Source organism: Squalius cephalus, assembly GCF_949319135.1.
Source record: "Squalius cephalus genome assembly, chromosome: 4".
NCBI lineage: Eukaryota > Metazoa > Chordata > Actinopteri > Cypriniformes > Leuciscidae > Squalius > Squalius cephalus.
The window spans coordinates 5,783,390-5,798,413 of NC_137125.1; the positions used below are offsets into that span (position 1 = coordinate 5,783,390).

Here is a 15,024-nt window from a genome sequence, read left to right on the forward strand (position 1 = left end):
TACTCTACAACACATTGAAGTATTATTAATTGATTAAATATTTCTTTCTTTCGTAAGTGACCATGGTATAAGCGGGTTAATGCCCTTTGATGTGTCCATTGTCAGGTATTAATGGACTTCGGCGGAGGCAAACGTCCAACGCGCCCATTAATACCTGATAATGGACACCTCAAAGGGCATTAACCCTTACTTAAACATCACTTGGTAAAATGGAACCAGACACTTTGATGTATAAATGTTTGTGTTGTTTGTTTTACAAAATCTTCAGTTAGTAAAAGATATCGGCCTTATACAGAGCTAATCTCATCTACGGTTGCCCAGTGCTTTTATGCAGTTATATACAGTATGTATAAAATGAGTATGTCATTGTTGAACAGTATATTAAGCTCTTTTGCTTTCCCTTATAAAAGGTGATGCTCGGATGGACAGTCCTGGATTCTGTGCACAGTATTGCACATATTCAACAATGGAAAATGAAACTAAACATATAATCAGCATGGTCAACATCGACAAGAGGGAGACACTGAGGAACTCTGTTGTCATGGAGAAAGAGGGCTTTCAACAGACCTTCGAGGCACTCCATCAAGAATAAACTTGAATGAAATCTGTACCGATGCTCATTCCCAAATATAAGCTCTCTTCAGTAATTATCTTTACTATAGTCTTTATGGTTTTTGTAAAGCACTCAAAATTTCTGCACTCATTACAGACAAAATACATCACTCTGATTATGACATGATATTGTTTTGGGTTATTTTGGGTAAGTATGCATTAAATTCCTAGCTTTTGTCCTCCAGACAAAGGGAAATACAGAGACAGCGGAGTCCACCACACTCTGGTCGTCTGGCATGGGTCTAAAAACTTGAGGAAAAAAATTCATGCAGTAAGTATAAGAAATCCCCATCAGTAATCACATTTCATCTGATCACAATAAAAACTTACATAACAGCACCCTTCCATACCTTTATATTACTTCTTTAAATATATTATTGTATTTTTAATCCTGTTGACATAATCATAGTTTACCTAACACAAAATAATAATTGTTTATGCATCCAGGCAGGGCAGCAAAAGGGGTGTGCCATTCTCCAGATGTGGAATAAAGACATCTGCAACCACTTCTGGTACTGCTGTAAGACGGCAGATACCTATGAAGAGTTTATTGTGAGTATTTTCTTTATTGATATATTTTTTCAGTTTCAATATTTAGAAACAGAAGAAATTGAAGCATCTCTTTACATAAACTAAACTAACTTATGTAATCACCCGTTTTGGTTTATAGGTTTAAAAATGAAATAGCTGATATGCTGGGTATTTATTGTACAAATGTTGTGACATATTATGTGTATTTGTTATTACTTATGGCATTCAATTACATATATAATGCTTTAGTCCATCACTTTTAAAATCTAAAAATTACAAGTTTTTATGCTGTTTGTGTAAAATCTTGTTGTGACTTGTTTATGCAATTAGAATTTAAAATCAGTTTGTAAATGTTTTTCCACAGGACATGTGGGTGGGAGTCCTGCACCATGTCACAGGAGAACACACGTGGGCTCTTGGTGAGTGTAAACATGGCCCCTTGCTGGACAACAGAGATAAAGAATTGATTGAGAGTGGTTCAGTGGCACATGAGAGGCTGGCTGAAATTATTCTCGATGAACGCTGGCTGAAGGTCGTCCCCAAGTATCTGAATTTCAGGTACATAAGCTACTTTATATAGTTCTATATTGTAAATGGTCTAATCAACTGTGTGAAAGACATTTTACTGTAATTGGTGTTGATATTACATGAACAACATTATTATAAAGAAAATATCTTGTATGTATTTTTATCTAATGTGCACTCAGGTCAACTGCAGATTTGGAGTCGTTTCACAACCACATACTGATGTATGCCAGCAAGCGCTTCAGCTTTTCCCCACCAGTTTACGCTGCTCGTACCATGCTGGCTGGCCTAGATTACAACCATCATCTCCATAGACCAGCCAGGAGAAAAGCTGATGGCACAATTCAGTAAGTTTTGAATTCAGTTTAAAAATGAATATTTTATTGTAAACTTTTCACTAAGCTGATACACCTTTCTATATTGTCAGGAATGGCAAGGTGTACAACAAAAAGTCCAGGAAGTGGAGGTTGTACTCATTAAAGGTGGAGAAGGACTACAGCAACATCTCAGACCTACAGCGTGCCATCCTCCTTCGACGGATGTCAGCTAATAAGGGGATGGCTAGAAGCAGAACGAGGAGACCTAATGATCCCCGTCAGCATAGCGTACTGTCTGGTGCTCCTGCTCCATCAACACAGGAGCTATTGCAAATTCAAGTCAGCAGAGGGTTAGGTGAGTTCTTTAAAATATCCAAATGATGTGTCATTAGTATCCCTCTGAAATAATCAATATAATGATAAAAAAATATGGACATGTATGTGAAAAGTTGAGTTTTAAGGTTGCTCACAATTGTGAGCGGTGGAATAATGTGATACTGAATTAATGGTAGGCTATACCTTTTTGTTTAGTGCAATATTCACATTAACTTTGTCATTGTTAAACTTTAATTCATCTTTTGCTAATAACTGCCATTTTAAAGTACAGTAAATTCAAAAAATGTTTTCCCAGTGGTCACAATTGTTGTCATCAACATGTTTACTTATTCCATGACCACACTCGACAAAAATGAATAAATGTGAACTTATATATTGATACTAGACACTTTGAAGTCAATGTGTACAAAAAAATCTTTGTCATATCTTTATGTTAACATAATTTTTTTATTACCTTTTGTTTTTGGGCTTCGATGCAGCTACTCATGGTACAAACAAGGATGTAAATTGCTCTGGTCATTGTGACCAATTGAGCTATACATGAGAAAATGCACATATTAAATTCATACCCTTTATTAGTTCCATATTTGCAGGAAATGGATTAAAAAAACATTCAGTAACATTTTAAAGCTTTATAAATATTTTTATAATTTATAAATATTTTTATGGTCACAATTGTGATTGGTGGGATTAAAACTAGATTTAAAGGGAAACACTTAATAATAACTGCACACTATACATCTTTATTTAAGCATTAGTAAATAATTAATTCATAATTTATAGAGCATTGTTCCTACATTAATAGAGATTAGTAAGCAGTTTATTAATAAACAGGTTATGAATGTAATAGTATAACATGACAAATTGATCATTTATAAAGTATGAATACAGTTATTAAACACATTATAGACATGCTTATAAATCAAGAGCAAAGCATTTCTAGCTGTATTGATAAACTATTTACTAATCTCTATCAATGTAGAAACAATGCTTTATAAATGATTAATTAATTATTTACAAATGCTTAACTGATAATTTATAGTGTGCAGTTATTATAAATGTTACCGATTTATGTTCTTTAGAGAAACCTGAAAAGAAGAGGAGAAGAATGACATCCTCCTCAACATCTTCAACCTCCACTTCATCTTCATCCTCCTCCTCATCTTCCTCATGTTCCACTGACAGAGAAAGGAAGAAGAAGAAGAAGAAAAAGAAAAAACTAATCTAAGATCATTTGCGAGAAGTAAGTTGTAAATATAAAATATGTAAACATTACACTTTCTGCATGTTTTATTTGTCACTTTGAATACTTTCTCACTGTATATTTTTCCCTTGACCCTAAAGAGGACAAGCCATTTGGAAAATGGATGTCATAATTGGCATTACACATTTATGTCACTATCTGTTCAGAGTTCTAGTAATGAGGAAAAAAGAAAAAAACATTTTTTGTTGCTATAAAGCATCTTCACTGTTATAACATATTTCGACAATATGGTCAAAGTGTTTTGAGATTTCATATTGTGTGGTAAAACTTACACATAACAATAATAATCTCAACAGAGACATACTCTAAGTTGTGAAGACATATGTTACACTGCAAAAAATGAATGTCTTAGATATTTTTACTGGAAAACATGACAAAAATACTAAGAATTCTTAAATTGAGATACATTTACGGGTACTTGTTAAGTAAAATGGCTTAAGATTTTAAGTCTTTTTTACTGAAATAAATTCTGAAATTTAAGAGGTTAAGGCTTAAAACAAGTAAAAAATATCTGCCTGTGGGGTAAAAAAATAAACTTAAATTGAGTTTATTGAATTAAGTTGAAACTGGAATTAAGTTAATATTTCTTACCCCACTGACAGATATTTTTTACTTTAATAATAATAATAAGTTTATTTTTTATAGCGCCTTTCAAGAACCCAAGCTCGCTTCACAATGTAGGCCTAATACAAATAGTAAACAGATACAGGTCAACTGCTTATTATAACAGACAAACAAGAAGAAAGCAGATGGAAACAAGCAAACACTGATTAACATAAATCAAAGAAAACATATAGACCTATTTGTCAAAACATACATTTGGACAAATTATAAAAAATAAAATAAAGATGAGAAAATACTTGTTTTAAGCCTTTACCTATTACATTTCAGAATTTACCAAGTAAATGTATCTCAATTTAAGAATTTTCAGATGTTTATACTAGAAAACAAGACAAAAATACGTTCATTTTTTTGCAGTGTATAATCAGTGTAAAAGGTAAAATGGATTTATATGGTGTATAGATGTCCTATGCCTGTGTACGGCTTCAGCTAATATTATATATATTTTTTTATTGTGACCTCTACTCTGCCATAGTAAACAAACAAAACACTAACAATTTTGATAATAGTGCACTGCAAAAATGACTTTCTTAGTATTTTTTGTCTTGTTTTCAGTATAAATATCTAAAAATTCTTAAATCAAGATGAATTTTCTTAATGAGCAAAATGACCCAAGAAAAGTCTAGGATGTTGACAAAAAATATCAAATGTAAGTGAATTTGTGCTTAAAACAAGCAAAAAAAAATCTGCCTGTGGTCTTTTTTTTTTGGAAGTGTTTAAGAATACAGAAAACTTATAAACATTTATATATATATATATATATATATATATATATATATATATATATATATATATATATATATATATATATATATATATATATATATATGTTTTATGCCTAAAAATCCTAAGATTAATATATCAAGTGTTTACTTGAGGTTACCTTTGATGAAGTGGTCACTGTAAATACGAGTGTATGTTGATGGCTCCCGTTGTTCCCCCTCACTGTGCCCCACATATGTTTATGACACAAAATTCACAAATACCTCTTTTCTGGGTTTTCGTCTCTGACTGCATTCTGTAGAAGCATAGCCCAGGATTGCCTCCTCATTAGTTAGTGCATTTTATTGAACAACAACTATTAAGTATTTATGCTAAACTAAAGAAATCACTCACTTCTTAAATCACTTCTTAGCACTCTCTTTCCTGCCAGGGGAGTGTTCCCCTAAGTGCCTGATGACAAACTACATCCATTTTTTCCCATAATGCTAAATTTCCCTCCCAAACAACAACACACTTCTGTGATGACATTAATTTTGTGTCATCTCTTGGTTGGTGTGTGCGTGCACTATTCCGATTGATGCTTACACAACAGATTCAATAGTAGAAAACACTTTCTGAAACTTGTACCAACCCTGAAAAAGTGTATTCGAAACAGAGATATTATGTCGTACGTCCAAATGGTTCATTGAACCTTTGCACATGTTTAGCATGAGGAATACAATTCTTTAACTGTGTTGATAAGTTAGAATGCATGAAATACCATTAGACCCTCCTTTACACTGTAAGATTAGAAAGGAGCAAGCACCAATTAGGTGGTGAAATGCACTATACATTTAAATCACTAGTGAACAGAATAAGAAATATGACACCCTTCTCACTCATGGATTCAGTGTTCTGTGAGAATTTCTTGTGTTTTTACCTTTAACATACCATACTCTGCATCGACTTAACTTACAGCAGTGATGAGCCCAAACATTTTAAACTGAGTGGACCTTGGTGAAATAGGGTGAACTTCAATGCCTACTCTTAAATTACATAATTTTACAATATAGTGGTTAAACGAATTACAAAATAAAAGCAAAAAATGTAAATAAGGAAAATAAAATAAGAACAAATCAAGACATTATAAGCATATGGAAATAGAAAAAAACAAAGTTACAAATAAAGTAAAGTATAACAGTAGTAATTAGATACAGAAATACAATAAAATAAATAATAACACTGTCGTCTTCATTCTATAAATTAAATGTAATCAATCATTTTAAAGCTGCAGAAGTTATTTTCCTTTTGTCTTCTGTTGTTTGATTAACATAACGACACAAACGTAAGCAGATTTCTTAAACGTACTGCCAATTTACGATAGAATAAACACTGACACACACATACTGACACACACATGATCTGATTTCTTTCTGAGCTGTTTGCGGTCACTTTAAGACATAGCTGATTGGTTTTATGAGAATAATTGCCAAGACTTTGTTATTTCGAGATTTGCGCAATTCGAATTTTGCGCGTATGTTTCCTGTAAAGTGCAGAAAAATTCTGTTTGCGCATGCTTTTTGAAATGCGCGTCTCCGTGCTTAAGAGTGTGTGTCCATTTGAGTATGTGTGTGAATGTGTGCACAAAAAACAGCTGACTTTATTATCATGTGCTCAAATTGATTACAATTGCTTGAATGTTAAATACTGGTACCTCTAGTAGTACCAGCTATTTTATGAGCTATATGGATTTATTGAATTTTTTTTAAATTTCAACATTACATATAACACAATTTTAACTGTAACATATCAAACTCAGAAACTGTTATTAGAATCTAAAGTGGTTATATAAAAGTCATGATACAATCCCAATATCACGTGGGTGACTTTTTCATCCAAGACAAATGTAGTAGTAAATATGGTTTCGGCAAACTAAGAAAAAAAAAAAAAACGACCATTTCTGGCCAAGATAAACACACAATCAAATAAAACTCTACTCCCATAATAGATTAGATACAGTATATATCGTTATAATATTTAACAGTAATGTGTTTGTTTTTGAAATGTGGTAATCATGTCAGAAAGATAATTATTATATTCTTTGTATAGGTCAATCGCTGCCGAAACAATGAATAATCTCCACAGGACCATAGCTGATGTGATGCTACATCCCAAGTCTGACCCGTCTACCAGTCAAGATACCTCTGGACCATAGCTGATGTGATGCTACATCCCAAGTCTGACCCGTCTACCAGTCAAGATACCTCTGGACCATAGCTGATGTGATGCTACATCCCAAGTCTGACCCGTCTACCAGTCAAGATACCTCTGGAGACACAATGTCTTTATTCATTTATATTGTTATTTTTGATTGTGCTGATGTTTTTATATTTGTGATATAGTTTCTAGGTTTAGTAATACAAAAATAAACAAGTGACATTCTACATTTTGTTGTCGTTATTGCAGAAATAATACATAAATGTAGTTTTGTAATCAAATGTGGTTTCTATTGCAAGTGTAAAGAATTCATTTATCATTTTCAGTAAAATTGTTTATTTAAAAACAAAAGAAGAAAATAGTGTACCATACAAAAAAATATATATATATTTTAATATTGTAGAATTTAAAACACAGAAACTATGTACATGTATTCATCCACACAATAGATGGACAGTTTTCTAAAGCATTCTAGACTCTTAGACTCTACTAGGAATAAAACCTCTGTACTGTTGCAGTGTATCAGGATAACGATCGCGTATCTTCCAGACGCAGCAACTTGGTATCACGACTCTGTGACCCTGTCCCAATGCTCCATACTGCCACACTACAGATTGCCTGTATGCTGCATGACGGAACTGTCTATTACTCTGTCCTGGTTCTGGATTATCAGTCAATGCACGAATGTCATTCCAGATTCGTCTGGCAAGGCGCACCCTCTTCGAAAATGTAGGCTTCCATGTGTGGCAGTATGGAAATACAATAATCGGGATGTTGTCCACAGCACTTTTGGTCTACAAATGTAGCCATTCCTCTGCACCGCTGGCAGACACACCAAGGGGGTTGCCCTGACACAAGAGGGCCTGGTGGAGGAGCATTTTCTGACATCCTTTCCAGAACATCAAACATAAGACTTGGGTCACGCGTCAGGCAGAGCTCCAGGACTTGATGTGCTTGTTCCAGGCTCAGTCCTCGAATTCTGGCCTGCAATGGAATATACAGGGTGGGCCATTTATATGGATACACCGTAATAACATGGGAATGGTTGGTGATATTAAAGTCCTGTTTGTGGCACATTAGTATTATGTGAGGGGGCAAACTCCTCAAGATGGGTGGTGACCATGGTGGCCATACTAATGTGCCACAAACAGGACTTTAATATCACCAACCATTCCCATGTTATTACGGTGTATCCATATAAATGGCCCACCCTGTATAATCACAAAATGTATCAAAAAATGTAAATATTGGTGTAATTACACAGAACATTTGTCAACATGATTAAATTTTTTATTTTATTTTTATATAGCTTTATTGTTCTCTGAAATGACTTGTGTGCACATTACACTCCAGATCATATATACCTGTTCACATGCCCTTGTTTGATCATTGAAACTCTTACATGCAGAACACCATATATGTTATGAATCTTACATGAAATTCATCTTCATCACAGTGTAACTGATGGTAATGGAAAAACGTGTATCAATTCAACCTGTTTTTAGCTTTGCCTTATAGTTATAACTAGCATTTTAAAATATATTTTAAACTTTACCAATATCAATATGCTAGCTTGATAGTGAGTACTAAAATACATCTTATTTGTTCATATTCATAATGATAAAGTTAGATTTTTTTATTACATGTGATTCTGACATGATGTCACTACATGCACTGCGCTCCTTCCTCTCCGCTCGTCTCAGGTAAATAATGCGTCCTCTAGCTCAGCGGTCGGAGTCACGCGTTCATGTGTTTTGGGGGCGTGGCTTTGGAAGGAGCCCAGAAGGGAGGGGGTGGAGTGAATGGAAATAATGAGCTGTCTTTAAAACAGTCGTGAGAGGTCTACAGACACTCGATTTTTATACTCTCTTTTTCAGAGTACTTACATTTTAATTATGTATTGATATATAAATAAAGTTTAAACAAATTTGGAAAAGAAGTTTTTTAGACAATTCCTACCTACCCTACCTTTAACCATAGTTTATCATGATTTATCATGGTTTACCATGATTTACCCTGTTCCGGCATATTTTACCATGATTTACCATGATATACTACGTTCTAGAATGATTTACCAGGATTCTAGCATGATTTACCATGATTTACCACATTGCTAGCAATTATGTGAAGTGTCAGTGCAAATGAAGTGATAAACACTGATAAAATATGATTGTGTTATAATAGTTATTGTTATATAAGTGATTTTTTAAGTGTCTAAATATGAATGATGCAAAAGCACATGTGAAAAGACTTAATTAATGAGTAGAATGGCCAGCAGAGGGCAGTAGAAGACCACTTATTTCCTCATTATCACTTTAAACTTCATGATTTTCACCAGTTTTCTGCACTAAAGCAAACCAGTTTTTTCATGTTAACTCAATAATGCATGCTTACACACACACATTTTTTTTTTTTTTCAGGATTTACATTTCTCAATGTGACACAATTGTCAGTAGTAATACTTCAATGAATTTTGACTAAATGTGATTGTAAATGTTAAAAGAGTGAATTTATAAAGTCTAAATATGAATTATAGAACAAAATGACAATTTTAAACAGCAGTGGGCAGTAAAATACCACTTATTGGCTTAACATGCCATTACATTCATATCATTTTCACCTTTTTAACTGTTATAGCCTCCTGGGACCCAAGAATAGACTTTTGTCCACTGTAGTGGACATTATATTTTAGTGAATTTCTCTGACATCATACATGTCACATGACACAACCTGGGTGCCCAGTAAAGAGCACATTCAGGACTTTTCAGAGATATCAAATGTTTGGAGGTTTCACCATGAAAACAACATCTCCTTGGTCTTTAAAAATGTCTGACATTAATTTAGTGATCAAATGTAGCATTCTTATGGAAATATGATAATTTCAAATAAAAAAATATATTTCTGTTACAGAACAGGGCATTGATTTCAAACGTGTAGAGGATAAATCATGTTTATTAGGCATTTTGTGAGACACAACAAGTGAATATGGAAATAAATTATACATTAATATTCCTATAAAATATTAGATATTATTATTAAAATGTTGCCAATTATTACTCCAATTATTACACTTCTTTTTTCATTAAATGTTGCTCCAAAAACACATTAGATACAGTGTATAGATACATTGCATTGAATGGGAATATTAATTTATGGCCATTTTACCCACATATTGCCTAAAGTTAAATGGTGTATAAATTCATTCCGTTATTTCTTTCATAACATAGTTGAGAATCATCATTATACAAATTTTGGTTAAAATTTTTTTTTTGCCTATACATATAATTTCATGTCATTTTATTTTTTTAACAACTTAGTCCTGGCATCCACTACAGAGGACATAGCACAACGTATGAATAAAATATTATTTTTCAAAAATGTTTTTTCACCATTTGTTTATTGTGCTCTAAACAATGTGATGACATGGAAAAAACTTTTTTTTTCTGGGTCTCACGAGGATAGAGGCCAATTTTGTCTGATCTCTCTGAAAAATGTTCATGCTTGTTTAGAGTCTTATGTCACATGTTCTGACTTGTTTTTAAGAAGATCTGAGCATTCATTGAAGAGATAAAGGCTTTCGGGGACACTTGGTCAAGGCCACGTTTTGAAGTGGCCTTGACCAAATGAAGAAGTTCTTCATTTGGTTATTATAGCCATCCAAATGAAAAAGTTCAACTTTTTCTGATCATTATTGATCTAGAGCAGGGATGTCCAATCCTGCTCCTGGAGGGCCACTGTCCTGCAGAGTTTAACTCCAATCCCAATTAAACACACCTGAACCAGATAATCAAGGTCTTAGGCATTCTAGAAACTTCCAGGAAGGTGTGTTGAGGCAGGCTAGAGCTAACCTCTGCAGGACAGTGGCCCTCCAGGACTGAGTTTGGACACCCCTGATCTAGAGAGTCCAGAGAATTTTACTGCACTAGTTTTGAACATTATGACATGAAAATTATATGATCATATGATCATATTATATGATCATAGTTACAGTATTGTTTTGATTTGCAATAGAGCTGCAGCACATGCATCTAATGCTGGGCAGTCCAATTCATTGAGTAGCCTAGTTAATTTTGAGATGGTTCATGTAAATGTTAACCCTCTAAAGTGACAATCTGATAGCAATGTCTTGTGTGGCTCATAAATGGTTTGAATACATGCTGTTCATGTACTGTATGTCTTTAGTCTGTTGGCTATTAAGTTTTTTTTAGGCACATGTCACTTACACTATTTGTACTGACTGCAGAGTCTTGAGATTGTTTACATATTTGTTCCCATACGTACATTTTATGTATTGGTTATTGAATACATTTCTAAAATTGTAGTTTATGATGCTTTTATTGAGTTATTAAACCATTTTTTCTGCTTTTTTTTAATATTGCTTCTGACTAATAACCCAAATTGCAAAAAAACTAAAACTAACACTAAAACTAATAAAAAATTAAATAAAACTAAACATTTAAAAAAAGTAAATTTGCAAACCCCATTTAAAAACTAATTAAAACTAAACTAAATTTGAAAACAAAGTAAAAACAAAATAAAACAAAGTAAAAACAAAATAAAAATAAGTAATGAAAAATGCAAAACTATAATAAACTTGTAGGGCAGTTGAAGATCACTTTGTCACGGGCTGGATGAAGCAGGATCAGAAGCGGGATCTCAATTGCAGCAGTGTTTATTTAAACAAACAAGATATTACATGGACAAGTTTCTCAGGGAACAAGAACAGAACAACCACGCATGTAGCAACAACGACAGACAACTAACAGACTGAAAACACTGGGCTTATATACATGGGAGAACTGATCAGGGAAACAAGACACAGCTGACAAGACTAACGAGGAAACAGGTGTGACAGATGAACTTATTGACAGTTACCGTGGAAACCAAGGAGTGGCGGGAAAACAGAACAAAGGAAGACATGTGATCAGTGACAAAAAACACTCAGACAGAACAGAACTGTGACACACTTATTGTCTCATGTTTCATTTTAAACAGATTTTCACCAGTTTCTGCACTAAGGCAAACCAGGGTTTGTATTTTATAATGCATGCATAGTGTAATGCATGCTTAAAAATGTTTTATTTTGTTTTTCAATAGGTAAAGAGTTGAAAACAAATTTGAAATTTATCATTGGACACTTTAATGTATTAAGTAGTAAAGATGTGGTTTTAACAGTATAAAACAAGTTGGTTATGTTAAAGCAATCAATAAAATTGTTATACAGAGTAACACTTTTAGTATTAGCATTCAAAAACTGTTGAGTTTTTAGTTTACAGGTGAACAAGTGGAAAAAAAATAAAATAAAATAAGCATCACAAACAATTTTGTACAAATTTGTGTTGTACAGTAACATTGTTTAATGTTTTCATTAAACAAATAAAGGAAATGAGCAATAATGTAAAAAAAATTGGACCTCAAATTGGATAAATGTGAACTATTTACATACATATTTTACATTTACTTATAAGTTTTTATAGATTAAATAAATCTGAACATGCATTTAAATCAAATATAGCTTTATAAACGTTTGTGTCATGACTGTGGAAAAAGCAATTTTAGCAAATTTTGTTTGTTAGTTAAATTGTAAACAAAAAAGTTAGTGTAAATAAAAATGGTTTATAAACATGTAATGCATGGTGTGTTTTAAAGTGTGTGTGTGTGTGTGTGTGTGTGTGCTTGCTAGATTGCTTTGTGTTTTTTTGTTATGTTCTCTTGTGTGTCGGGTGTTTGAGTTTTCTCTTCTGGGATGTCTATCATTATTGAGGTCAGTTCTTCATCACTGTCGCAGATGTCATCCGTGCTTTGTTTGGTTGTGTGTAGTAGGTCTATTATTTGATTATTATCTGTAAATGTGAATGTGAGTGGGCCGTTTGAGATAAAGTACTCAAAGTACTGGGTGGAGGAGTTTGGGTGTCATCAGTGGTAGGCGGTATTGCAAGTTTTTTGTGGATGGGGTTATAGTGGTTGCACGTGTAGTGGTGAGTGATCTTTTCATTAAATTGTCTAGTGGATAAATTGGTGAAAATGTAAGTTTTGCCAACATCTACAAGGCTAATTTGTGTGTCCCATGAAGACAGCGAGATGGTGCCAGTTGCATCTGCCAGACAGCAGGTCTTCAGCTCGCAGTCATTCTCCCTGATGGTGACTGTGGAAGTGGAAATGTCCATTGTGAAGATGGATGCCTCCAGTTTGGTGATCTGTAATGAAAAAAATTATTGAAGTACTATGTTAATTGATTAATAACAGTTTAAGTAATAAAGGGAAAAAACATTTGCACAAGCAAAGTAATTTGGAGATTTATATATTTTTTATTTTATTAAAATATTCATATATTTATAAAGTAATTGAGATAGTAGATATGTATATTGGTAATTTGAGAAATTGTGGTAATATGCACAATATTGTTATTGCAGGCATTTCAAAATACTTGGAAAAATAGATCTAAATTGAGATTTTTTAAATGTGCATTATTTTCCATCAATTCCTTAAAGAAATCCTGTGTATATGCTGCCAAAGCACGGTTGCACTAGTCTGATGTATACAATTCGCATAGTATAACAATCGTCATTGAGCAAACAGGACATTTACACTGATAGACAAGACAGAGCAGGTGCTTTTTTATATGGAAAATTATTAGCATTTAGGTTAGGTCCATTTTATTATTAAATTCAGATAACATTTTATTAAATTCAGACAACATTTTATTAAAAGACAATTCCGGTGAAAAATGAACCTAGGGGTAATTAACACATGGTTACCAAGTCGATCGTTCCCTGGGATGCGTTTTCATGATAATCGAATGTAAAGAGTTTTATCTCTAAAAACAGATAAGCTTATAATGCTAGTATATGGGGCACAGAATAAGTAAAAGTAAATCGCTATAATACCACTAACAAGGCTCAAAATAGCCTCACACTAACACGGTAGCATAATGAGGGTCCCTACATGCAAACCGAAGCATTGAGAACTTTGTAAGTGTACAGACAGTTTAATAAGAGGATACTTTATAAATGATAATAGTTTTGCCAATAGTATTAAAACTAGAAATGCTGAAACTCGACGAGACACACCAATCACACAGTCAATCTCTTTCCTTTTTGATTTAACAATTTAAAGGAAAAATATCTACAGGTCCTGAGTATGTGTGTTCAGTTTGTCATCGTTGCTGCTTTAAAATGCAGGTCAAACACTGTAAAATAAATAAATATTTACAAAAATCGGTCCAGGCTAGCTATATTGCAAAAAAAATGTATAACAATGAATTATCTGCATACATGTAATACAACCTGCAGTGAAGATTGTGTTTATAAAAATACTCCAGCTGAATCTCTGTGGATTTGTCACACATGTGATAGAAAGATTAGTGAAGGTAAAATGCCTGCTGAAAGTGTAGCAAATAATCTCGCTCTGGATCCAATTCCTGTTGAATTGAGCTGTTTAAACTCTCTTGAAGAACATCTAATAGCAAAGCATATTCCATTCATGAAGATGCATGTGGCGTTACCACGAGGAGGACAGAATGGGGTTCATGGACCAGTGACTTGTGTTCCATCTAATGTCACATATGTGGTGAATGTTTTACCAAGATCAGAAAATGATGAGTAAAATTTAAGAGGAAATTAACATACAAAGGACATTATGAACATAAATTTGTGCACACTGATCATGTCATAACTGTTTTGGAATACTTAAAAGAAAATAACAAATGGTATACAGATGTAGAGTTTAATGAAACTTGGATTAATCCTCTAAGTAAAACAGAAGAACAGGTCAATGATAAAAGTGATAACAATGAACAAGATTTGGATGGAAGTAAAATAATGTCAAATGTTTTTGAAACAAAAAGCCTGTTGAATTGCACTACTTTAAAAAAAATAGGCATTGCATTAACCATGCTTG

General features: G+C 33.2%; 1 protein-coding gene across 1 annotated transcript; it reads left to right on the forward strand.

Annotated features, from left to right (window-relative positions):
• The first annotated feature begins 479 nt into the window (after positions 1–479).
• Positions 480–7,111, forward strand: LOC307157094 (uncharacterized protein). The gene is made up of 7 exons (XM_079868859.1): positions 480–643; positions 798–883; positions 1,060–1,164; positions 1,508–1,701; positions 1,851–2,015; positions 2,096–2,340; positions 7,018–7,111. Exons 3-7 carry the CDS (start codon positions 1,093–1,095, stop codon positions 7,038–7,040), a joined length of 699 nt encoding a protein of 232 aa, XP_079724985.1. The 5' UTR covers positions 480–643; positions 798–883; positions 1,060–1,092; the 3' UTR covers positions 7,041–7,111.
• The last annotated feature ends 7,913 nt before the right edge of the window (positions 7,112–15,024 follow it).